General features: G+C 40.6%; 1 protein-coding gene across 1 annotated transcript in view; it reads left to right on the top strand.

Annotated features, from left to right (window-relative positions):
* Positions 1-27,034, top strand: part of LOC133424893 (prostaglandin F2 receptor negative regulator-like) — a 99,177-nt gene that overhangs the window by 8,884 nt on the left and 63,259 nt on the right. Inside the window, 7 exon segments of the mRNA XM_061715462.1 lie at positions 76-188; positions 1,865-2,123; positions 13,865-14,037; positions 14,039-14,087; positions 14,090-14,272; positions 18,990-19,291; positions 19,293-19,440. Of these exon segments, the coding sequence (XP_061571446.1) occupies positions 76-188; positions 1,865-2,123; positions 13,865-14,037; positions 14,039-14,087; positions 14,090-14,272; positions 18,990-19,291; positions 19,293-19,440 (1,227 nt within the window).

The raw sequence follows: 27,034 nt of genomic DNA, 5'->3' as shown, positions 1-27,034 counted from the left end.
TGACTGGAGCGTCCAGTGTGACCAATTAGCATTTTCCAGACTGTAATATTTGTCATTTTCTCTCCGTGCCTGTAGGTAGGTGTTCAGCCCGCGTGGTGTCTGTGTCTCCTGGTCCGTTGGTGAGGGTGGAGGGTCAGCCGGTCTCCATCAGGTGTGATGTCAGGGAATACGGTGGACCGCGTGAACAGGTATGATGTTTCTTGGTATTTTTGTCACCGTCCAGGAGGAAGGTTCCTGGTTCATTCTCCAGCTGGGGCTGTTCTGCGTGGGGTCGGGGTGCCCCCTCCCACGCTTGCGTAACTTTTCCCTGGCCTCTTGACACAGTCCAGAAACGTGAGTGGTAGGTTAGGCCCGGGCCAATTCTTGACCCTAAACTGAGTCAGTTTGAGTCTTGTCAGTTCGTCTAAATGTGGCTCTGCAGCCGACCTGTGACCTTTCACCCAGAGAGAGTTGAGATGTGCACCGGCAGACCCCGTAACCTGGAATACGAGGAAGTGGGTGACGATAATGGAGCCACCCAGATAGATTTAGTTGAATTTTAATTTATAAATGCCCAAAAAAACACACTGAAATCCATTTTTTTTCTTTTATTTCCCCAAATCTGATTCAGACAGCGTTCAGATATGGATTAATATTAAATTCCAATCAGATTCACAAAGATACGTCCGTCTGAATGATGTGGCTGCTCTAATAGGATTTAGATTTAGTCTTTTGCATCGTTTGCAACCTAACACCAACAGGAGGGACTTGAGTGATAGTTTTAAAGCAGAAAAACGGCGGTGTTTGTGCCGTTTTGTCCCACAGCTTTGACACGACAGCAACAACGGTCCATAGACGGACGCTGAAATTTTCACTGCTGCTTCCCGTAAACATCTGACAAACAATACGAGTAACACCACCACTTAAAATGCTTCACTTTGGTCTGTTTACACCAGTGTGTGTGTGTGGGCTACCATGGCAACCATACAGATTGGATCTGATCTGAGCTCAGATATTGATCAATTGTGGTTACCTGTGGTTAACTTGTTCCTCTCTCCTCTTCTGATTGAACTATGGGGGGTTGAGTGTAGGGCTGGGCGATATGCACCAAAAGTCATATCTCGATATTTTCTAGCTGAATGGCGATACTCGATATATATCGATATTTTTTCTGTGCCATAATTGGGGTTTCCCCCAAAGCATTAGAGCTAGCATCTCTGTTAGCTTCATTTTTTTTCTGAGGCAAATCCTTAAAAAAACAGTCAGTTTTAATACAAAGCCTCGTGCCAAATGTCACACAGGTACATTTATTAACAGAGGTCTGCACAATATCAAAATGTATAAAACAAATGAAATAAAAAAAACTGCCTGCATATATAGAATAAAAAGGCTTCTTGAATAAAATAAAACAAATATCCCTTTCCTGCATAACAATTAAATTAAAATACACTGTGCAATTAATACAATGTAGACAGTAACAGGCAGACTTTTCCACTGAGGTTGACAGTTGTGCAAATAACAAAACATTTGTGCAAATCTCAAATAAAACATTCAAGTCAATTTGTCACAAAATAATCTATATCAAAATCATAAAAAAAAAAAAAATCTATATATATATTTTTTTTTTAAATCGATATAAACGATATTGTCTCATACCATATCGCGTTTGAAAATATATCGATATATATATTAAAATCTCGATATATCGCCCAGCCCTAGTTGAGTGCTGAGACTCCAGCTGAAGTTTTAAATATGATTTTTATTCAAATGCTTAGATCTTTGCCACTGACGGGCCATGCCACACTGTATCAAAATGCATCAGTTTGTTTCTATGGCTATAAGCCGAAGTGACCATGAAAATCCTCATCGCCGCTCTGTTCTGCAGGATTTTGAATGGGAGATGTCCAGGGACCCGAACGGCGCCAAGACCAAAATAATCTCCACCTTCGACGTGGGATACTCGGACGCGTCGTTCAGCAAGCGCATCGCCTCCGGCGACATCTCGGTGGTGCGGCTCCAGGACAACGAGGCGGAGCTGAAGATCGCCGAGGCGAAGTCGCAGGACGCCGGTTTCTACTGGTGCCACACGCCGAGCACCGACGTGGTCAGCAGCGGCAACTACAACTCCCAGGTCCAGCTCACCGGTAGGAAAGAAGCCCATCAATTGAATCTTTCTGATTATCATTTAAAGCAACTGTAGCTTTTCTGTGAGTGAGGAGACGTTAAGCGTTGGATCATTTGACAACTACTTCCATTACTTACTATTAATACTCTGATAAAACACAGCTGCAGCTTTTAGACAATGACTGGTTCCTGGTTTGGTTTTCACACATATAAATACAACACACCTCAGCACGCTCGTGCAGGGAGCAGATGTCAGGTGGGAGTATCTGGCACGTGAGCAGTGCAGGTCTAGGAGATGCAGATTTGGATATAAGATATAAATACCAGCAGAATAACTGATTATGTTTTTATGTTGAATGTGTTTCAAGCAGAGGGGGAAATATGAGCATATTACAGGTTTGACACCAGATATTTAACCAACGTTGGGTACAGTAGTAATTATTTTAGCATTGCTGGTAAAATGGCTCAGATACAGTTATGCAAGAGATGACTTTTATGGAAGTTTTTTCTGTCATTTAAAGTTGTTTTTATTTATTCATACACCCATAAAAAACAGTCAAATTCAAAAACAAACATTAGCACCATCATCAACAGATCCAGCATACAATCCTATATACAAAGGCTTCCTGCAGATCTGCATTTTTTATCATTGATAATTCCAGCCAACGTGAATTTTATATGATGCAACTGTGAACATCATTTCCATCCATTGTTTAACATCTGGGGCGACTGTACTCTTCCATACTCTAAGAATCATTCGAGCAGCTGCTACCATCCCAACTTTTAAAATCCCCCGTTCTTATTTACGTATATTTGTCATTTCTATTTGATTTCCTAACAAACACAGTCTGGGTGATACAGGTATCACCACACCGAGCCATTTACTCACCTGTTCCAGTACCGTCTACCAAAACGGGTACACTAGTTTACATCCTCAAATTACATGCAAGAATGTCCCTTTTTCACTCTGATACTTCCATCATAATTTATTTCCTATTAAGCCCATTTTTATGAAGTTTTGAAGGAGTGAAATAAAATCTATGAATTATCTTGTACTGAATAAATTTCCCCTTTTAAAACTTTTATGGAAGTTAAGGTGGAAGTTAATGTGATATTCTGGTAACTCATCAGCAAGCTTGATGGAGGAAATCCTCTTTTAAATATCCTGTATAAAATGAACAGTCCACCATTCATATTATTGGCTGAAAAAACGGGAACAAGAAAAAAAAAAAAGATGTCAACCTGATTTACAAGTTTGTAACCACCTGGAAAAATGAATCCATTTGCAAGTTAAACATAGAGATCGTAAACTGACCCTTCCCCCCGATCAGATGTAAAGCTCTTCCTCATCTGACGTGATCTCCTATAACCTTTTATTACCCTGCTCTCGGAAAAGTGCTTAAACATAACCTCACCTTTTGACACGACGGGCTCGAAATAGCCTGAATATTTCAAGTCATTGTTCCCTTTTGAGACGTAATCAAATGAGATCTAAAGATTTAGCAGTCAGCGTTCCTGTGAAGCGGCTTGTAGAACATTATTCGCTTTGCATATCTCATACAGCTGATCTCCAGCCCCGCTGGCTCTGATTGGTCAGCTTTATTACTCTGGACTGTGTCCCTGGACTGAAGTTAGATTTGAACTCTGATAATTTGATGCTTCCTTGAACTAACTATGTCAAAACTAATGTACCTTCACTTGGTTGAACCTGGGTCATTCAAACTAGAATGTTTCCAGACGTGTTTGTTCTCAAAACCCCTTTTGTGCAAAAATGTGCCGTTGGCAACAAAGTTAGACTAATCCGTGAACAGCTGGGGCTTTAAAGCAGCACAACGGACTTTAACCTTCACTTAGCAACCTGCTCTCAGATCACTTGAGCCCCCGGTACAGGGGGCTCTGGTAATCAACAGGTCAGCTTCCACTGCATTTGGATAACTGGACTTTTGTTGGTGCCGGTTGGGACAACTGGATCATTTAAGATGCGATGTTGAAGAAACGTGCTCACAGAGCGACAGTGGACGTCATAACGGAGGTGACCCGGCCATCCGGACTAGCCACTTAACCTCCACACTAGGCCTGGGCGATAAACGATAGAGATAACGACATTCGCTGCAATGACTGATGTCAATTTTCCCATGTCGGTAAATTCGGTGTTGTGATTAAAAAAATAAAAGAAAATGAACATCTTTTTGTCTGTTTTGACTGTGTGCTGATAGGCTAGTTTCATTCCCCTTTTAAGACGTGTCTGTGTGATCACGTGACTCCACCCATCCAGTCTAGACGAGAAGGGAAACCCAAGAAAATGGCTGATGGTTCAAATGAAGATGTGGCTGACACACGTGGCATTTCTCACGCTGAGAAATTAACTTTACCGCACAGTAGCTCCAACAGGCCCCCTGCAAACGAGTCAAAGTACGCTATGGGCTCAGAGCAGCTGTCTCCAGCTACCAGCCAATCAGCCAATCAGAAAATACCGTATTTTCTGGACTATAAGCCGCACCTGTATACAAGCCGCACCCGCTCTATTTAAAAAAAAAAAAAAAAAAAGATATGCAAGCTGCAGATATTTATGTTGTTAGATTAGATATTTACTACATGTACAGAAGGATTTTGAACAGTAAATGATGTACATGTTTGTACCTAAATAGATCTTTTCCTAACAGTGTCTTTTAACACGGCAGCAACTTTGCTGATTAAAACGGGACAGAACCAAGAGAAAATAACCGGTATTTATTTATCTACTGTATTTATATGTTTGAAATCTGCTTCTACCTACTTCTATCTGCTACAGAAGAAGTAACGTATTCTTCTTTGCATTTATTTTGTCTTAGTTTTGATTCTAATTCTGGTTAGAGCACCCCTAGTGGTGGAAGAAAAATCCACAGAATAGCCGCACCTTTGTATAAGCCGCACGGTTCAAAACCTATGAAAAAGGTAGCGGCTTATAGTCCAGAAAATACGGTAGATGTTTTTTTTGTTGCTGGGTAAGGTCTTTCAGCTTCAAGCATCCATGAATGCTCAGCGGAAGTAACCTAACTTACAACACACATCACTTTTAAACACACACAAACCACCGTCGTTCAGGGGACCAATTTGGGGCTGAACGTGTCTTTATTTAATTTTTGTCCAATTTGTTTGACCAGAGCAGAATGAGACCAATGCTGTCAATAATAATGATAATAATGAATACAGCACAAAGACAAATTATTTAATATATCATGAATATTGTGAATAGACAATGGCCACTACAATGTTCTTCTTTTTTATAGAATAAATAAAACGGTCTAGTTCCTTTTATTAGTTCCTTCTGAAGAAGGGTCAATGGGACACACGGAGGGAGTTATTCCACGCAGAGGGTTTAAACGCCTCATGAAAGTAGCGTCAAAAGGTACACCAAACCATCGCGTTTATCGTGCATTTATCGTTATCGAGATAAAACTGCCCAATTTATCATGATATTGATTTGCGGTCATATCACCCAGCCCTAATGTGCACACACGGAAGACCACCTGAGCTAAACATGGCTAAAGTTCCTCCAGATGTTTGGCCTCACACCCATCACTCACTCTCAACAGTTGGTGATTAATTGCTCAGTTCATTCAAGTTCATTCAAATCCCCAAATTACGATAATTGACTCCAACTATGTGACTTCGTTTCTGGTAGACCTGACAAGAAGTATGCTTCTGCAAAGTTCCCCTTTACAGTTCTGGTCTGTGCTATTTTCTGAGCAGCAAACATATACTCAGCATGTTCCTTTGATTTCTTTTTTTCTTTAATTGGATTGCTTTCTGCTTGGTAATTAAATGTCTGCTGACTGTTTTTTCTTTAATTCCAATGTAAACACAACCCCAACAATAATCTGTACTGAAATTAGTACAAAAAAATGGGGGTTGCATGATGTATTTTGTCTTCAAGAAGGATTTCATGACAACCAATCATCGGTTTTAAAGAGGTAAAGTGACAAAACGCATCTTCCGACAGCTGGGTAGTTGGCTCCGTGATGCACCATCATGTTCAGTGGCTCTCCGCTTCCCGGCACCAGTCCCCAGACACCTTGTTAAATTTAGACCTGAATTAACTAGGCAGCTCTGTTTTGGTGGGAGGGAGGTTGTCATGTACATGTGCAGCACGAGTACAGTGTTTTCCACTGTATGTTGGAGACCGGCTCCGCAGCCGAGGCGGCGGTTTGGGAGATTACGAGTTGGAATCGAACCAGTCGAGACTTGTGCGCCACAGGAACTCACACGCTGCCTCCGCCGCTCCGCCGAGGCCGATCGGTTATGTAAGAAACAAGCGGAGGTCAAAAAAGGGTTTGAAAATCCCTTCCGGGCTAATTTTAATTGATGGAGCGTAGAGATGGGCGGTATGGACTAAAAAATGTATCATGATAATTTCTGGCATTTATCACGATAACGATAAGAATGACGATAAAAAAAATACCAATTCAACTCCACCTTTTTAACTATGAATCTATCTCGCTCTCAGATCCGCCATGTTTGTTACACAAAAACGTCATCAACGGGTTTCTTTCTTTCTTTCTTTCTTTCTTTCTTTCTTTCTTTCTTTCTTTCTTTCTTTCTTTCTTTCTTTCTTTCTTTCTTTCTTTCTTTCTTTCTTTCTTTCTTTCTTTCTTTCTTTCTTTCTTTCTTTCTTTCTTTCTTTCTTTCTTTCTTTCTTTCTTTCTTTCTTTCTTTCTTTCTTTCTTTCTTTCTTTCTTTCTTTCTTTCTGGCCCATTTCTTTCTTTCTTTCTGGCTCATTTCTTTCTTTCTTTCTTTCTTTCTTTCTTTCTTTCTTTCTTTCTTTCTTTCTTTCTTTCTTTCAGGCTCATTTCTTTCTTTCTTTCTTTCTTTCTTTCTTTCTTTCTTTCTTTCTTTTCTTTCTTTCTTTCTTTCTTTCTTTCAGGCTCATTTCTTTCTTTCTTTCTTTCTTTCTTTCTTTCTGGCTCATTTCTTTCTTTCTTTCTTTCTTTCTTTCTTTTTTTCTGGCTCCTTTCTTTCTTTCTTTCTTTCTTTCTTTCTGGCTCCTTTCTTTCTTTCTTTCTTTCTTTCTTTTTTTCTGGCTCCTTTCTTTCTTTCTTTCTTTCTTTCTTTCTTTCTTTCAGGCTCATTTCTTTCTTTCTTTCTTTCTTTCTTTCTGGCTCATTTCTTTCTTTCTTTCTTTCTTTCTTTTTTTCTGGCTCCTTTCTTTCTTTCTTTCTTTCTTTCTTTCTTTCTTTCTTTCTTTCTTTCTTTCTTTCTGGCTCCTTTCTTTCTTTTTTTCTGGCTCCTTTCTTTCTTTTTTTCTGGCTCTTCTTTCTTTCTTTCTTTCTTTCTTTCTTTCTTTCTTTCTTTCTTTCTTTCTTTCTTTCTTTCTTTCTTTCTTTCTTTCTTTCTTCCTTTCTTCCTTTCTTCCTTTCTTCCTTTCTTCCTTTCTTCCTTCCATCCTTCACGTACGTTGTGCGTGGATTTAACGCAGAACCATAAATCAGCTTTACACAAAAATGTCATCAATTTATCGTTTTTACCGCGACATGACAAATTCTTACCGTGGGGAATTTTTTTGACGGTTTATCGTCAACGGTAAAATATCGCCCATTCCTAATGGAGCGACGCTCAGTTATTGGTCTTTCTTTATCTCCCGTGGACGCTGGCGTCAGTGAAGCACAGCTGTACGGTTGCAGTTCCACCTCCAGCCCTGCCACGCTGCCGTCCACTGACTTTATCCTCCATTTAAAAATACTTCAAGGATTCCAAAGGAAAGCACTTTAATCTTGTAATATCTTTAATGCGGATCCTTAATGAACCTCTGAATGCTGATGGTGGGGGGAGATTTGCCAAGGTCAACTTCACATTTTCAAAGCACGACGGGGGAACTTGAGGGCCAGAGATGGGAACATGTCCCCACTAAAGATGATAAACGGACATAAGGCAACACGAGGATGGGGATACTTTTCGGGAGCAGGAGGAGCTTTTCCTTTTCCACAACTTTGTCCTGCTTATGAGCTTTAGCCAGGAACAGATTTTTTTTTTCCTTCTTCTCCCCCCAACTCCCTCTGCCAGCTCCCCCCGCCCCCAAAGCCGGTGTCGGCGTTCGGTTCCAGACGTTACATTGAGCTTGTAGGGATTGAGCCTTCGCCTGGATTCCCTGAAGCTCCTTCTCCTGCCAAGTTTAACATGATTGCTCGCTCATTCCACTCATGTTTGGAGATCACATGGGTCAAATGCTATTACACAGCACAATTTGGACGTATGGCGAGGCCGGCCAAGCGAGCGCCGTGACGACACTCAAAGCTCCTAAAACTACAGCTGCACTTGAGCGGTTGCAGTGAAATGCTAATGACTTCTTCACATGGAAATGATTTGAAAGTTAAATAATGAAATAACCCTGCGATGCTTTGACAACAGGCCGCAGGAGGGATGCTCTGATCACTTGTCTTTAAGCAGGGCTACAAAAAGAAATACTTCTGTTATTAATATCAAAGGTACTAGACATTTTCGTGTCTGAATGCATACAAACCAATTTGCTTTACAGAATGCAAGCGTTGCATCAGTGAAAGTCCCATAATGCACAGCTTCCTCTCCGCCATCTGCCACTACTTGGATTCATTTTCAACATGAAAAGAACAGTTTTTTTTTTATTTAATTACATTATTTATTTGTTGTTTAAAATCGTAGCAGCTCTACGGTCTCAAATACCAAAACTGCGGTATGAAAAATGAGTTTTTGCAATGACAAAAGGCCTTAAATCACTTTCAAGGTTTTAAAGGTGTCTTAAAATTGACCCTGTTTATTTATTTTGTTAGTTTACATGTTGTTTTCTATAATGACATAATTTAAGTTTATTTTTTCAAGGATAAAAGTTAAGAAATATTATTGCAGTTGAGTGTTTGTGCATCGTGCTTCTGTCAGTAGTTCTTGTGATGGTCCATTGATGACCATGAACGATGGCATCCAAGACTCGATTCTTGACTCGTTTTTAACATTCCTCGGGTTGTGAATTTCCTCGGTATTCGTTACATCCAAGAAATCTGGCATCTGGCTTTTGACTGCGACATTAAACAGCTCGGCTTGGCTCGTCGGTGGTCCAAAAATCTGTCAAGAGGAGAACTTGTGGATTGGAAAGGAAGATCTACAAGCTGACTGGAGTGAAGTCTGTGCCAGAAAGAATTCCATCGTTTCAATTGTGAAAGACGTCTTCTCTCTAGATAAAGGTCAATGGTTTATGTCAGAGAGGGAGACATTGGGTGGAGTATTTTGTACATGTAAGACGAAGGATGCAAGGAATTTCTGCAATACTTAAATCTGTCCAAGAACACAGAAGACTCCATCATTCTCAAGTGAAGTTTTCTTGGATGCTGCCGCCCATCTCAAAGTATACCAAGGACCTTAGTTGGATAGGTAACCATTGTTAAATTGCTTGTGGAGCTTGAAGCACTCTGGTACTCTTGGCTTCTTCCAACGTACGTTAGGTTGATTTGATGATTCTTATACGTAGCTGGGATAGGCTCCAACCGACCCCCGTGACCCTGGTTGGGATTAAGCAGGTGCAGAAGATGGACGGAGCTGGCCAGTAGGAATGGGCGATATTTTACCGTTCACGATATACCGTCAAAAAAATTCCCCACGGTAAGAATTTGTCATTTCGCTGTAAAAACAATAAATTCCTGTTGATGAAGTTTTTGTGTAAAACTGATTTATGGTTCTGCGTAAAATCCACGGAAGGAAGGAAGGAAGGAAGGAAGGAAGGAAGGAAGGAAGGAAGGAAGGAAGGAAGGAAGGAAGGAAGGAAGGAAGGAAGGAAGGAAGGAAGGAAGGAAGGAAGGAAGGAAGGAAGGAAGGAAGGAAGGAAGGAAGGAAGGAAGGAAGGAAGGAAGGAAGGAAGGAAGGAAGGAAGGAAGGAAGGAAGGAAGGAAGGAAGGAAGGAAGGAAGGAAGGAAGGAAGGAAGGAAGGAAGGAAGGAAGGAAGGAAGGAAGGAAGGAAGGAAGGAAGGAAGGAAGGAAGGAAGGAAGGAAGGAAGGAAGGAAGGAAGGAAGGAAGGAAGGAAGGAAGGAAGGAAGGAAGGAAGGAAGGAAGGAAGGAAGGAAGGAAGGAAGGAAGGAAGGAAGGAAGGAAGGAAGGAAGGAAGGAAGGAAGGAAGGAAGGAAGGAAGGAAGGAAGGAAGGAAGGAAGGAAGGAAGGAAGGAAGGAAGGAAGGAAGGAAGGAAGGAAGGAAGGAAGGAAGGAAGGAAGGAAGGAAGGAAGGAAGGAAGGAAGGAAGGAAGGAAGGAAGGAAGGAAGGATGGATGGATGGATTCCCGTTGATTATGTGTTTGTGTAACAAACATGGCGGATCTGAGTCATTACAGTTTTGCAGTACAGGTGTAACTCATTTAATTGGTTTTTATTAATTCAATTTAATTGATGTAGTTGAGTAGTATTTAGTATCTCTTAGAGCAGTGCTTTGGGGGTTCCAAAGACTGAATGTGGTGATAGATTTATAGTTAAAAAGGTGGAGTTGAATTGGTATTTTTTTATCGCCATTTTTATCGTTATCGGGATAAATGCCAGAAATTATCGTGATACATTTTTTTGTCCATACCGCCCATCCCTACTGGCCAGGATAACAGAAACATCTACAATCATGAAAGCAGGGCTACGACTAAGGATTGTTTTTATTTATGTATTGTTTTGGACCCATCTACGAGGCTGTGTTGACGAATCTTCATAATGTAATCAATATGTCAGTGAATCATTGCTGTCATACTTCACGAGCTTGGAATTGCCAAAAGGCGCCTAATAAAAACCAAATCCTCTGATCTAATGAAAGAGAAGCTTTAAGCATTTTGCAACAACTCCTAAATATGAAATGTGAAGGGAAACCAGAGAATTACCCAGTTAATACCGTTTCCAGGACCTTTAGTCAAACGTGGTGCCGGGAGGATCATGTAGGAATGTTTCCTGTGAGAACGATGCTGGAAGACAAAATCAAGGGGAAAATAAATCTGGCGTGAAAAAACGGTTTCCAGCGCTCAGGATTTCACGCTGTGTCGAAGGCTTACGGTGCGTTTTTTACAAATGTAGTCTTGATCTGAACCTAGTCGTTCATCTTTTGGGTCCTGTAAATATTTATAGCTGCAGAAAACGTACAAAATAAAGGTTCGCTGAGCTTGTGGCATCGTTCATAAAACTGCAACCTGGTATTGCCAAAGCTGCCTTACCCAGATCCCAGGATGTGTTCTGCACACTTATGTTAATAGGATATCCTAGTCTCTTTTTATTTTTGATGAATTAACAGAACACCTTCAACCTCATCTTTGCTTTTTGTTAAAGAATCAGCCGAAAGGAAAATGAAGCGTAGACTGAGGAAGCCAGAGACTCCACTTGTGTCTGACATCGTGTGCAGTTTTTATCGGCGTATGTTGGTGGTAATGATGAAGCAGGGCGTGTGTGCAGACATGCAAAGCTCACTCTCAGATTGCTACTGAGTGTGGGTATTAACCCCCCGTGTCGTCACTGCCAACTTGCAGCTCATCAAAAGCATCTGTCGTTTCCTCTCACTGCTCACGTTGTTCCCCACACGAGCAACCAAACTTTCCTTTTCTTTCCTTCGTTGATTCACTTTCCCAAACAGTGAGTCACGAGCTTTCTTTTGTATTATAACAAGAAAGGGAACAAAGCGGTGGTAGCGGTTTGTTTAAAACTTGCCTGGGACATCTTAAAAGACTGCACTGTTGTGGAACAAAAAGACCTCTGGATGAGAGCTCGGAAGTAAATATGTTGAGTTTATTGGGTTACCTGAACACTCCCCGGGGTGTGTCCTACTCTCACACAACAGACGTGCAGTCACAAATTCACAAGCTTATCTTGAGCTGTTTACTTATTCCTTTTTTTTTTTTGCTTTAACTCGTGGCCTTGACAAAAGTAGACACACATTTGGCTGGCTTACGTCAGTACCAGGAAATGAACCCTGCCCTAAAGATTAACCTATTTATGAAGTTTGAATTACCCGTAGATGAGCTTGAGCGTGTTGCCAGTTAAAAGGAGTGTTATTATTATGACTAGCTGCACTCTAACAGATGGCTTTTCTTAATTAGTTTTTATATTTTAGCATTGTAACCCTCTTTAAAGTATTGATCAGACATGCTTCTCAAGCTCGCTCCCCAAGGATCAGCTTAGCGTCCAAAACAGATGCTCGGCAGGAGGTCCAGACCACGCAGGGAAATAAGTTCTTACATTGTATTTTTTCTAACATCATCATTTCTCCTCTTTTACACATTCTTCTTTCAAATTGTCATCTATTAAGGACATGCACTCAGTTCAATGCTGCTATTTTGCCAGTTAGTCACCCCGCTCTGTATGAGCAACAGGAACTGATTAAAAAACACAAACAGGGCAAATAAAACAATGACGAGATGGTAGACGTCTGCATAACTTGAAATGTTCTGACGTTGGGTATCAGCCGATATCAGACAATAATCTGATAGCAGTGTTATTAAGGAAGATATGTCCTTTTTTTTTTTTTTAAGCTTCCTAAGACCAGGCGTGCACATACAGACCCTTTCAAAAAATTAGAAAATCATGGAAAAGTTGTTTAATTTCCATAATTCCATTCAAAAAGTTAAACTTTTATAGATTCAAAGCCCACAATTTAAATAATTTCAAGTATTTCTGATTTAATAAAGTACATTTTGTCCATGGCTTTACAATTAATTTGCTGATTCTTTTTGTCGGACAAGAATATTTAGGTTTTTTTTACATACCTGACATGTTTCAGCAATTCCTTTCGTCTTCATCAGGTGACTGAAGGCGAAAGGAATTGCCGAAACATGTTATTTAAAAAAACGAAATATTCTTGTCTGACAAAAAGAATCAGCAAATTAAATCTCAAGTATTTGTTTATTTTTACATAATTTGTGCTTCCAGCTCATAAAACCCACGAAAATACTGTGAGAAATTGCCATTCACTTCTCAGTTTTTGCAGAAAAAAGAGACATTAGGACCAAATCGATCAAAATGTGGCACTTTAGAAAGGATATGTCAATCTTCCCTCTGGAAGATGAAATCTGCATCTCCATACAAGCAACAAGTTAAAAGTTTGCACTGGGTCTTAGGAGGTTAATGAATATTCCTTCTAACCATTAATGATTGACTGCCAGCTAACCGTCGCTACGGTATCACTCATGTGGGCGGCAGGCATTTACTGATCTTTGCCGTTTCTCCAAATGCTCAGTTTAGTGGCACAATCTACATTTTTGTCAATAACTGACAAAGCCTGATCATCCAGAACATTGAGTGTGTTAATGTCCAGCTCTCTTTAGAGAGTTTTTTCCAGAATCTGCTGTTGCATTTCCTTCATCTTCCCCTTTGACTTAATAAGAGTCCTGGACTTTGACCTGATGGTTCCGGAAATGTTCAATACTCGACCTCTGGAAACCATAGCTTTCCGTAAAGACCATTCCAGCATAAAATAACAATGTTGTGCAGCATTTTGCTGGCTCAGTCCAATAACCCGTGTCTCCATCAGACTTGAAACAGGACATTGGAAGTCAGCGTTTCATCTATATAATGGATAGAAGTCGATGCAATGTCAGAGGAGTTTCCCTTTTGATCAAAAGCCTGGGCCTAATGATGAAAAATGTCCCCTCTGGGCTTCTGTTGGAGCTGCAGTGTAAATTGAAGTCAAAGTGGAAGTCAATAAACTCACGAAGAGAGCTGTGAAAGTTTCCATGTGTGTCTCATTTCTGGTGTTTGTCTTTCAGCTGGTTGAATGACAATTGTATTCTCTTTCTCTTCCCCCTCAGTCATCCCCAACACCCTCAAGGTCTCCCCCCAGACTCCGCCTGCAGTGGTCCCAGAGGGCAGCGACCTCACGCTCTCCTGCAACGTGACCCGGGAGCTGGCCCATCCCACCTACCTGTCCGTCAGCTGGTCGGTGAAGAAGGGCGCCACGTCGGAGGACATCCTGACGTTCGGCCCCTCAGGGGGACGTGGTCACGGGCGCCAAGTACGCCCGGCGTTACGCGGACGGGGAATCCGACTGGTTCCTGGCAGGAATGGAGTGTTTGAGCTGGTGATCTCCAGGGTGACGACGTCTGACGACGGCGTTTACGAATGCAACGGGACGGAATGGACGCATGAAAGAGGAGGGAAGTGGATTAAAATCGTGGAGAGTAAAAAAGAGATGGGGACTGTTGCCATCACTCCTACAGGTAAGATACCCAAAACAACCATCTCTGTATAGCAGTAGAACAGCGTCAGTATTCTTCTTTATTTCTGCATTTACTCTGGTCATACCAGTGTTGGTGTCTTGGTTCAGACTGATGGACCAGATCTCACTGCGTTGGTCCTCTGATGATTACAGTATAATCCAACTGGTGACCAGGGAAACCATGTCAACAATGCTACTAGAAGGGTTACCTTCTGCCTGAGTTTATTGCCGTGGTGATGCTGGACTGCCACTTGTTTGCTGATCAGAATTGAGGAAATGTTGTCCAATAAATCTTTCCACTGTGGCACCAGTCAGATGATTGTTTGTTTTGAAGTGGGACAGCTTTTATTGAGAACCGTAACTAGTCACGTCTCCATTAGACTTTTCGTGGGGGGGTCGATGTTTACATTGACTGGTGTTTTATTCTGGATGAGCATAGACCCTGGTTCGCTGGTGTTCCTACCCATCATCCCCTGCTGCTCATCAGTGTTTGTGAATGGTTTCCCATGATCAAATATGCTGGTTGTTTACTTTTTTGCTTGTTGTGTAATAATTAGTCCTTCTTTTTTTTTTTTTTTTTTTTTTTTGGGCTCTAGTGCCCTTTTATTGAGATGCAGACTGGAAAGGGGTAGAGAGAGAATGGGGAAGACACGCAGCAAAGGTGCGCGGGCTGGATTCGAACCCGCGACCGCTGCAGGAGGACTGTAGCCTCAGTATATGAGCCGCCGCTTAACCCACTGCGCCACCGAGCGGCCCATTAGTCCTTCTTTTTGTAATTTATTCTGTGTGTTGAGTTGTAAAGTACGACGGAGTATTAGGGCCAAACTAAGACAAAAAAAAAAGAAGGAAATTACGAGAATAAAGTTGTAATATTTTGAGAATAAAGTTGTAATATTTTGAGAATAAAGTCGTAATATTAAATATATTATACATATATAAATATAACTTCATAAAATGCTCAATATTCCTCATTTTAACACAGGACTGCTCTTCCTGTTAGAGTTCTCATAAATTATATTCTCATAATATTACGACTTTATTCACAGAAATTACGACTTTATTCTCAAAATATTACAACTTTATTCTCGCAACATCATGACTTTATTTTCGTAAATAAATAAAAAAAAAAAAAATAAATATAATTAAAAATAAAAAAAAAAAAAAAAATAAAATAAAAAAAATATAAAAAAAGAAATAAAATAAAAAGAAAAATAAAAATTAATAAAAGAAAAAAAAAAATTATAAAAAAAAAAGAAAAAAAAATAAAAAGAAAAAATAATAAAAAAAAATATAAAATAAAAAAAAAATAAAAAAAAAAATAAACAAAACATAAAAAAGATAAAAAAAAAAAAAAAATAAAAAAAAAAAAAATAAAAAAAAAAAATAAAAAAAAAATAACTAAAAAATTATAGAGAATGATAATAAAAAAAAATAAAAAAAAAAAAAAAATTCCAATTATTTTTTTGTCTTAGTTTGGCCCTAATACTCCGTCGTAGTAAAGCAACCAAGTCAAGAATGGGTTTATGTCGATGACCTCATGGTTTCTCCATATAAGTCAGCTGGATCAGCATGTGGGTTAGTTGGCCATGGTGGGGAGGTTGTAGGGTGCACAAGGTGTTAAAGCCTTCCACCTTTCCTGTGTTGCTAGTTAAGTATTAATGTCTGCGTCCAAACTTGGGGGATCTCATCAGCAACAATCCACTACGCTGCTTTGTGTGCATCCAAGTACTGCAGCATTACTAACAACTTACTCTGCACGGTCCCGACCGGAATTTGGTCTGGACCGTGCAGTTTCTAATGAGAAAGTAGTCTGTTTGAGGCAAAAATCTGACTTGGAGGCATTTGTTTTGTTCCTTTCCTTAATGGGAACTTAAAAAGTTCAAAAGTTCGAAAGCAATCCAATGTCATATCCAACTGTTGGCAGTTGATTTGCATTCTGGGTAATGTAGGCAGCAGATTTTGACAATGAGAACAAATGTGTGGAATAATAAACTGACTTGACAGGTTTTTCAATCATCTGCACTTTGGTATAAGCAAAAGAATGAAAGATTTTTTTTCTTCCACATTTTATTATAGAATTGTAAGAAAATGTTCAAAACCTTTTTCATTTCCATCATTGCCTTTATTTAGATTTTGATTAAGCAAATAGTGGCTTATGCTGTTATTTCTCAGAAATGCCCCAGGAATTTGAGATCAGTCGTTTTCTATATACATTTGGTATTTATAACCTCTCAGGATGATTATTTAAAAGTTTTTAAAAGTCACATCTCATGCTGGAAGGGGCTTGTGAACAAAGAAGTGTGCCGACCTGTCGGAGTGAGTCACAGATCTTCATGACGGAGGATGAAATAAATATTTGGCATGAAGGATTTAAGACTAATGCAGCTGAGACTTTAAAACATGCTGATGAACACCACTGACTAGTTTCCTCTGAAGCAGGGACATCTTGTAAGTGCAGAAAGGTCTCCACCTCTGATTCAGCAGTCCGTGGCATTAACCACAGCTCTGCATGAGGGAGGAAGTTCCTTCCTTATTTGCTTGAATCTGGGATGAATCAGATTTAATTAGCTGACACTGTATCATATAAAGTTGACTCACAGAGTCCACAGCCCTGGTTGTCTGGTTCCTTAAAGTCTTTTTCTTGTAAGTCTGTAGTGCTTAGTGTTGTGTTGTACTGCCTGAGCCATGTGTCCTTCACTTAAGCAAAATTTAAATATCTTTTGGGCTCTGTTACCTAAAAAAAGATCAAAGCTGCTTGCTTTCCAAATCTTCAAAGGATCCATTTAAAAATACTACGACACGAGTGCTATTGTGATCGTATTGGGAGGCCCGCTGCAGATCTCACCCTGGATTTGAGGGAAGAAGCTACCATGTGTGCAGAGTTTACTGGCCAGGGTGTCGAAATGTAGTGGCACAAAGATCCAGGGACGTGGGAGAGTTCTCGCTCTGTTGTGTCGGCCCTTGTTGGTTTAAAGAAATCCTCTCCTCTGAGTGTTTTTCTTCCGTCTGTCTCGTGCTCTCCCTCTCCCGGGACTCATTGGTCGTTTTTCTGCCTCATTCTGTCCTCGGAGAGGCCCCTTGCACACTAAACACACCGCAGATCCTTCACTGCGGTTGCTCTGGTCACCATATCTTGGATCTTTCTAGGTTACCGTATCCTCTTAAGTGCTACGGAACATGCAGTGGTTTGTAATGAAACCAGAGATGAGACACACACACACACACACACACACACACACACACACACACACACACACACACACACACACACACACACACAGGTTTCAGTCTTGCATCCATTGTGTCCCAGTCACTTCATATTGACTTACTGGCTTGAGTAAAGAGGATGAGAAAAGTCAAACAGAGTTGCCTTTGTCCCCTTTGTCCTTTTCCAGACACCGTAAAGAGCCTCTTCACCATATCACAGCTGTTTATGTTGTTAATGGAGACCATATTGAAGCTCCTGATCTCAGTCTGGGTTTAAGGATACATAGGAAAGACTGACGGTTTTTTAATTCGTTGGCTGTCTTTCCATTGAAAAGGACAGTAAAGGTCTCCTTGAGCACCTCTGCTGAAAGAATGTCTTGGGAAAGCTAAAGCAATCTCGTCTCAGTTTCCACTAGGGATGGGCGGTATGGACTAAAAAATGTATCACGATAATTTCTGGCATTTATCCCGATAACGATAAAAATGACGATAAAAAAATACCAATTCAACTCCATCTTTTTAACTATAAATCTATCTCACTCTCAGATCCGCCATGTTTGTTACACAAAAACTTCATCAACGGGAATTTATCCTTTCTTTCTTTCTTTCTTTCTTTCTTTCTTTCTTTCTTTCTTTCTTTCTTTCTTTCTTTCTTTCTTTCTTTCTTTCTTTCTTTCTTTCTTTCTTTCTTTCTTTCTTTCTTTCTTTCTTTCTTTCTTTCTTTCTTTCTTTCTTTCTTTCTTTCTTTCTTTCTTTCTTTCTTTCTTTCTAGCTCATTTCTTTCTTTCTTTCTTTCTTTTCTGGCTCATTTCTTTCTTTCTTTCTTTCTTTCTTTTCTGGCTCATTTCTTTCTTTCTTTTCTGGCTCATTTCTTTCTTTCTTTCTTTCTTTTCTGGCTCATTTCTTTCTTTTCTGGCTCATTTCTTTCTTTCTTTCTTTCTTTCTTTCTTTCTTTCTTTCTTTCTTTCTTTCTTTCTTTCTTTCTTTCTTTCTTTCTTTCTTTCTTTCTTTCTTTCTTTCTTTCTTTCTTTCTTTCTTTCTTTCTTTCTTTCTTTCTTTCTTTCTTTCTTTCTTTCTTTCTTTCTTTCTTTCTTTCTTTCTTTCTTTCTGGCTCATTTCCTTCCTTCCTTCCTTCCTTCCTTCCTTCCTTCCTTAGTTCTGCGTTGATTTAACGCAGAACCATAAATCCGACTTTACACAAAAACGTCATCAATGGGAATTTATCATTTTTACCGTGAGATGACAAATTCTTATTGTGGGGAATTTTTTGGACGGTATATCGTGAACGGTAAAATATCGCCCATTCCTAGTTTCCAGTTGTCAGCCCAGATTGAAATTAGGTTTAACTCACTAATGCTTGTCTGTTTTCGTGCTTCAGGACGTTTCCTGCAGTGAAAAAGCTAAAGCGCGATCGTATCATATCCATCTCACACGGCCAAATGTGAGGAATGTGTTGGTTGTACTGTACGTGTCCAGATGTGTTGACTGATTTCTGCTTCTGTCCCTTCAAGGCCATTCCCTCAGCGTGAAGGCTTCATCTCCCTCCTCCTCTCCCTCCCCCACGTCGGTGCTCCTCTCCCCCGCCGAGACGCTCACCCTGCTCTGCTCGGTGGCGGCCGACAACCTGCCCGCCCTGGCGCTGGAAGTCACCTGGCTGGCGGACGGCCGCGAAATCATCACCATGGAGCGCGGCGGGGTGGTGAGCTCCAACGCGTCCAGCGCGGCGGGAGGAGGAGCAGGAGGAGCGCGGGGGAAGCGGGGGCAGGCCAGCCTGGAGAAAACCGGAGCCAAAGAGTACAGGCTGGGGGTGAGGGGGGGCGAGCGGCGAGGACGGAGGGCTGTACACCTGCCGGGTCAGAGCCTTCATCGAGAAAGGAGGACGCAGCGCAGGAGGAGGCGGACGGTGGCACATGGCGGCGGAGAAGACGTCCAGCCCCGTGACCGTCAAGGTCTCCGAGATCAGTGAGTATTTATTCCCTTTAGTCCAAAAAAACGAAATGTTAATTTACTTAAAGGAGCTTGAGGCCGGATTGTGGCAAGATTTATGAAAAAAATCCGTATACATTTTAAGTTTTCTAGTAATAATGTCAGATGAAGCGTTCCAAACCCAAAAGAATGAGCCCTCTAGCGTATCTCTCCTTTGCCTTGAACAGGCTGTGTGCTGCAAAATGTGCTGCAATTCGGTCCCGAATTTCCCGTGCTGGGCTGCGGATGTGACGTCACATGACGCTGCATGTGCGTTCTCCCCGTTCTCCCGTGCCGGCTTCACTGTTGGCTGCAGTACCCCCGACGGCCGTCGTGGTGAAGGGTGGCGCTAGAGAGTCTCATTTCTTAAAAGGAGCCTCAAGCTCCTTTTAAAAGGAAGGCATAAATAATTGCCATGAATCGCAGCATATCCGATAATATATTTCTTCTACAAATCCATCGTTATTCCACAAATAGAGCAGTTTTTGACATTTTTTTTTAGTTTTCTAGAATGCATTTGCCGATTTTATTTCTTTGTAGACGGTCGTTTATTTTTATTAACTGACTACTATTATATATTTTCGCAGGAAAAATATCACTGCTAAAAAAGATGTTAGAAGATATTTATTTGGAGAATTTCAGTTTTGAATACGAGGATAGTGACAAAGTAAAACAGTTAAAAGAGAACTGCTGACTTTTTCGGCACACTGGCGTAAATATCTGCGCCAATTTTTTAAAATAAATACACTTAATTGTACTGGAAACATCTCTAAATCACAAAGAAACACTCTCTGATGTAATAAGAAAGATTTAGCTTTTAATTAAATTTCCTATAAAAAAGCGAAATATAAAAAAAAACATGTTTTTTTACATAATTTGAAAAAAAACGAGAAATTTCAAGAAAAGATGCTGAAGAAATATATTTTACATAATTAGAGTGTAAACAAAGTGCATATTTCCTTTTAAAATTAACTAAACTGATATTGAATTATTGGATTGGATTATTTTTGCACCGTTTTTGTTATTTTGAGCGTGCGGCCCGTGAGAAAAAAATTGGTCAAATCCGGCCCGCCAAGCAAAATGAGTTTGACACCCCTGCTTTAGTCCCTTAACCTTTAGTTTATGTGACTTTTCAAAGTTTCCAGTACATCTTATTGCTCGTCTTGATTATTGGGGATTGTGTAGAAGTCGTGATCATTATCTCTTCCTAATAAGAGTATCAATAGTCATCCTGACACTATCATCCCGTCTCCGTGGAGACGTGTGGTGCAGGAATAGAAATTATGGATTAGAGCTGTCACCCTGTTTTTCTAAAAGGCACAGTTGGGGACATATTAAAACCCGAATGCCAGTAAAGGAGCATGTGAGCGTCGCATCTGAATGATTCCTTCATATGTGGATGTGTAATAAGTGGCGCAGAGCTGCATGTGACTCCGGAGTCCCAAGGGGGGGCACTCTTTAATCCTCCAGTCAGCCTGTCGACTCTCGCTGTGAGAAGGATTGATTAGCCATGCCTGTCCTGCTCTCCGCTACCTCTGGGTATGCTGTTAATGTGTGTGCAGGATGCTCTGATCCTGCCTCGATGTCTAACACGGGCGACGCAACAATCAATTACCGGCGTGGTGGGTGGTCTCTCTGTCTGCGGAGGCTCCTTTCACGGGGTTTTCATCTCATTTTCCTCTGTGCATTTAAACCTTGAATCACATCACATCCTTTCTAGTCGGGATGAATGCAGCTCGCTGGCAAGGTTATGTGTTGACGCGATTAGTGATGGAATTTATTTATTCTCCTCTAAACGTAATGGAAGAAGCATTATGGCCATTGAAGCGTTCATTTTCAATATTTCTTTTCATCCCGACTCTTAAGATCTGCAAATTAAGTCATGTTTTCAGCAGAAACAATGAGATGAAAACCAATCCTGAGCAGGATCTGCTGACTATATTGTTCATTAAGGGAATATGAGAGCTTGTATATTAAATTTGCCAGAGATGTCTTATTCCAACTCGAGTTGGCTTATATTAGACGTCATTAGGATGGATGCTGTCAGTTCTGATCACAACCAGACGGGGAAAACAGAAGTTGGTATAATGCACGATGCTTTCAGCCTGCTGTGTGTTGGTTGGGCAGCGTGGAGGCCCGGTGGTTAGTGTCGCCTCACAGCAAGAGGTCAGGTTTAGGCCTCCGGATCCATTCAAATGTCAAGATTCGATTCTGAGTCTTAAGATTCAGAATCGATTATCATGATTTGATTTGATTTGGGTTATTGTCATATGAGTACAAGTATTATATTGAGATTCAACAGCAAGTATTGCAGCTAATAACGGCTGTAAGGACCAATCAGCTCCCAGAATGCTGATAGAACTGAAACAGAAACATCGTGGGACAGAATTATCAAACAGATCCAGGGAAGCAAACCGAAATCGGTTTTGTTTTTTCCCACATTCCATTTTTATTTGTTCCATTTTCGGTCTATTTTGGTTTTGAATTTTTGAGAATTTGGTTTTAAGCATTTTATGCAAATGTAACCCCAAGACGGTATATAAAGTAATGAAATATAGACAATTTATGCAAATATAACTGAAAACTTTAATGTTTTCATACATTGAAACATATTTAAAGGAAAAAACATGGCACCAGTTATTCTAGTGTCCAACAAAACATTCATTTTTTGGGGCATAAACCAAAAAATACCAAAAGTTGATTTCTCATCAGCGTTGACACAAACAAAATTTTTAAAAAAAGCGTTGCCGCTTGAAGCTTCTTTCACTCTCATTTTTTAACTACATATCGAACACAAGTCACAGCCCCAGCAGCACATATATATCATCTCCTCCAGGTTCTACATCTTTAGTGTTGTTGTCTTCTCCGTTTAGATTTTTGAGTCAGGTTCGCTGGCGAGTCTAAATTGCCAATAGGAGGCATGTTTGATAGTTAGAATACTTGCTTCCAACAGATTCTCTGCAGTAGCCAGTGAGAGCGAGCAGACCGGATATTGTTACCAGCTATTTTTAACTCGTCCTGCATGTTTGGTGGGAACAGGTTCAGATTGGCAGGGAAGCATGGAGGTGGCAGTATGATGATGAGGGATTAGGTGAGTTAGAAAGTTTCTGGGGGAATTACAGCTTGAAAGCCTGCAAATGAGCCAAAAACTGTCTGAGTTGATTCCCCATCTCTAGGAGGCTTACCAAAAGAAGAATATTTCAGGCATAGTTTTGTCTTTTATTTTGAAAAGTATTAGACTACGACTTTGAAACCATCCCAATATTATTAAGACCTATTTCAGCTTTAACAAAGAGGAACTCGGCGATGGAGGGAGATGTTTAGACGGATCAAACGACTACTGCTGGATCCCTGACAAACTCCCAATTCCCTCGTCACAATGAAAGAAATGGACTTCAATGAATAAATAAATCTCGTTACATAATTGCTTCCATCGGCTCAGCTAGTGGGAATTCTCAACTGGCTTAAAGTTTACTTTGACCCCGAGCCCAATTATTATTTTATGTCAAGAAAGTGCCACTTAGTGTTTTTGTCCCCGTTTCTTTTTTTGGGTTAAGCCCCCGGTATGGAGAGTATAAAAGACCTTCACTGATATTTATGGGGTCCAGTTTGCTTTCGTGCTTCTTGGATGGAGTATTGTCAGCACAGATTCCCTCTGCGGGGTTTGGAGGAAAGCGATGCCAGTTGATGCTGACATCAAAAGGGAATCTGATAAATAAAATGTCATTAACCCATAAATAGCTGCTTGATTTTACAGATTTGGCCCACATGGTTCATGTTGTTCACGCCACTGAAATCCTGCTGTTGCTTTTTCTGGTTTTGCACATTTATATTTGATTTTTGTCTCTTTTTTTTCTCTTTACTGTCTATTTGCAGCTGTGTTTATCTGTTTGGAATAGGTTCACACTTTTTACAACAGCAAATAATTCCTCCCACGCAATATTAATCACTTAAAGCCTGTGAAATTGAATTTATCTCCTTTTATAAATTCTCCACTGAAACCAGGCCAATGATGTGAAAGCTACTCTAATACTGCAAATTTGTGCCGGAGCCCTTTATGTTGAGACAATTACAAGCTTTAATTTAGTAGACGACCAAGACTCTGGATATTTTCTTGTGGTTTCACCAATTTTAACGAAACGGTAACTTCTCTTTGGTGCCCTGGTATTTCCTGTAATTTCACAATAAAAGTCCTTCAGTATGAAGCAGTAGGGGAAGAGTAAAGATCACCGGGGCAGATATTCTTTTAAAAGCTGCAGATGAACGATCCCAGACGGAGCTTTTCTCCCACGTTACATGTGCTAAACACCAGGCTTGGTTCTCAGGGGGAGATGGGGGCAGGTTGGCCTTGGGGCGACTGTGCTACCCAGCAGTCTGGGCCAGCTGCACTTAGTCTGAGCAAAAACAGCCGAAGGCTACGGCTCCGACTCGCAGCTCAGGTCTAATTTGTGGCTTGCAAATAAAGTTCTTCGCATATTTTGAGGCGTGGTCCCTCTAGATACTTGTAAGCATTTGTCGAGAGCGACGTCGGTTGGAATTTCTGTATAATTTCTACAAAATTATGCAGAATATTACATTTTTTTTTATCCTTTCCACGTTTGTTTACTCTGGTTAAACCCATAACTCTTCTTTTTTTTCATATAAGAAAGAATCAAATGCCAGTGGCTAACGCATCCAGCCATTAAACGTGAGTGTTTTATTTAATCTCTTCCTTTTATGCCCCGTTACCTGGGGCAGAGGACGCAGATCATTAAAGCCATTTTTAATCGCACAAAGCAATAAACACGTGCAGCACACACAATGGAACAAGAAAAAGCTCAATGTGAAGACTGTTCCATCTTAACGAAACCCAATTTTAAAAGCAAATGGCTAAATAAACACATAATGACAAACCAGGGATACGGCGCGCTGCAGAAAACCAGCACTAGAGAGCGGATGCTATTGCTCCACGAGCAAAAACAAAAACCTGCTATTAGCTGAGACGTTAGAAACACAGCTGTGACAGAAACTCACAGAGAACCGAAAACGGGAAGAAACAACTTCACTTTCTACTGCCTAACTCTGAAATGGCTCTTACTTTTGAAGGTTTCACCATCTTTAATCATATTCCACTGAACTGCACTCGACTCTCGTAATCTCAAATCTCTGAGACAAATCAAAATCACATTTAATCCGTTTCTGTAAGAGCATGCAGGAGCTCAGCAAACCAGAATCATCTTGAGCAAACATACAATCTTTGCTTGATGATTGATGCCAGAAGTGATGCAGATTTGTGAAGTTGCCATGGACTCTATGGGCCGTGAGGACGTCAGAGAGGGTCGCTGACCCTAATCCGCCAACCGCTTCTGGAGACGCTGCCTCAACAACCCACAGCTCACTGATGCTCCATCTGCCGTTGCATAGCACGCATGGAGATTTCAGCTGGTACAAATACCTCAAAACCGTTATATCTAAAAAGAATCAATGCATTAAAGGGACATATATTTGAACTATAACCGTTCTATAATGTGGTGCCTAAAAACTCAAAAGTGTGTGGCAAATTGCCCAATTTTGAAAAGTAGGTTAAAACATCCCTCTTCTTCTAAAATGTACACAATAGGAAAATTGATCTTTGTGCAATAGAAGCACTTTTAAAAGTTAAATTTTGTGTTTTCAGTTGTCACTGTCTTCCAGCTTCATTAACTCAGATCTGGTAATATGTGAAGTTAATTTCACACTTTAACTTGCTGATTCTTTTCGTCGGACAAGAATATTTAGGCATGTTTCAGCGATTACAGTAATCCCTCGCTATAACGCGGTTCACCTTTCACGTTTCGCTGCTTCACGGATCTGCATTGTGCATCGTGTTCTGCATTCTGATTGGCTAAACAGTCTCCCCGCTTCTTAGCGTTACGGTTTAATATGTACTGTACATGTACATGTACGTAAAAACAGCTTACCAAATTTAAGTTTGCAAATTTTCTCCAAAACCCATAATGTCGACAAAACGTTCTGCACCGATTCTCCCGTTCAGATCCAATTACTCGGGTCGCGGTGGGGCGGTGCTGATCCCCGCAACTCGAAGCCTTGTATAATAATTGTAAAAAAAAAAGATTACTTCACGGATTTCACCTATCACGGGTTCCCTGCGGAAAAAACGAGGGATTACCTTACTTCCGCCTTCATCAGAGTCTTTGATCTAGGCGGAAGTAATCGCCGAAGGTATTTAAAAACCTAAACATTCTTGTCCGACGAAAAGAATCAGCAAGTTAAATTGTAAAGCCATGGACCAAATAAACTTTATTAAATAATTTCACACTTCTGCTGAAATCTCGCATATATTACCTTTTTTATTACGAAGGCAGACTTGTTGTTGCATCTTGTAGTTGCTGAGAATCAATCTTTGATTAGCTATGCCAGGGGTCGGCAACCCGCGGCTCTAGAGCCGCATGCGACTCTTTAGCGCTGCCCTAGTGGCTCCTGGAGCTTTTTCAAAAATGTTTCACCTTTTTTTTCCTTTTTTTCCCCTTTTTCTTCTTTTTTTTCCTTTCTTTTCTTGTTTTTTTTTGCTTTTTTTCTTCTTTTTTTCTTCCTTTTTTTCTCTTTCTTTGTCTTTATTTTCTCTTTTTTTCTTTCTTTTCTTGTTTTTTCTTTTTTCTTCTTTCTTTCCTTTTTTTCCTCTTTTTTTCTTCCTTTTTCCTTTCCTTTTTAATCTCGACATTTCAGGTTTTTTCTCGACATTTCGACTTTTTTCTCAACATTTGAACTTTTTTCTCGAGATTGTACTTCAACATTAATCTCAACATTTTGACTTTTTTCTCTAAATATTGACTTTTTTCTCCACATTTTGACTTTTTTTTCTCGACATTTCTCCTTTCACCATTTGTCTGCATTCTAAGGTTTATACAAGACCTTTCATTTTTTTGCGGCTCCAGACATATTCGTTTTTTGTGTTTTTGGTCCAATATGGCTCTTTCAACATTTTGGGTTGCCGACTCCTGAGCTATGCAATAGTCAAGCAGGAATCTCACATGTAGGCCCGGTCAGGAAGGAGTTAAGCCAGAGCCGGTCAGGGCGGTGCGTGTCTGCTGGCTGCACCACAGCGTGTGCGGTATGTCAGCCGGTGCCTTTAGTTAAAACAACAACCATCTCTGATATATTCCCAGAGGACTCCTCCTGCCTTGAGGATGAATGCTACATTTTGAAATATCAACCTTTTGGGCTCCAAATGAAATGGCGCCAATGAGAAGACTTGATCAGTGTTTTTGTCGCTCATGCGTGGTTGCACATCTTCATGGTCAAGGCTTGCTATGTGCATGCATGCATGTTGTCTGCCGGGTGTCTTCCTGCAGATGCATGATCAACACACTGCCTTCTGTGTCCCACATACTGGACGGAAGAGACTGGTGGAAGTTAAACGTTTTGGCCTGAGGGTTTAAATTCCTTCATACTTGATCTGCAGAAACCCACCGCCAGAGCTGCACGTCCCACGGCTCGTGCACCAGCTCGTGGACTCGTCCCCCGCTGCTCTTATGTGTCGCTTTTAAATCGTGGTTTTGTTGTATCTCTGTGTGCCACCACTCACTTCCCGTTCTGCCGATCTGCAAGCTTG

This window comes from Cololabis saira, chromosome 24 (assembly GCF_033807715.1).
Source record: "Cololabis saira isolate AMF1-May2022 chromosome 24, fColSai1.1, whole genome shotgun sequence".
NCBI lineage: Eukaryota > Metazoa > Chordata > Actinopteri > Beloniformes > Belonidae > Cololabis > Cololabis saira.
The sequence above is the reverse complement of the archived record's forward strand: the minus strand, read 5'-3'. Positions and strand labels throughout refer to the sequence as shown.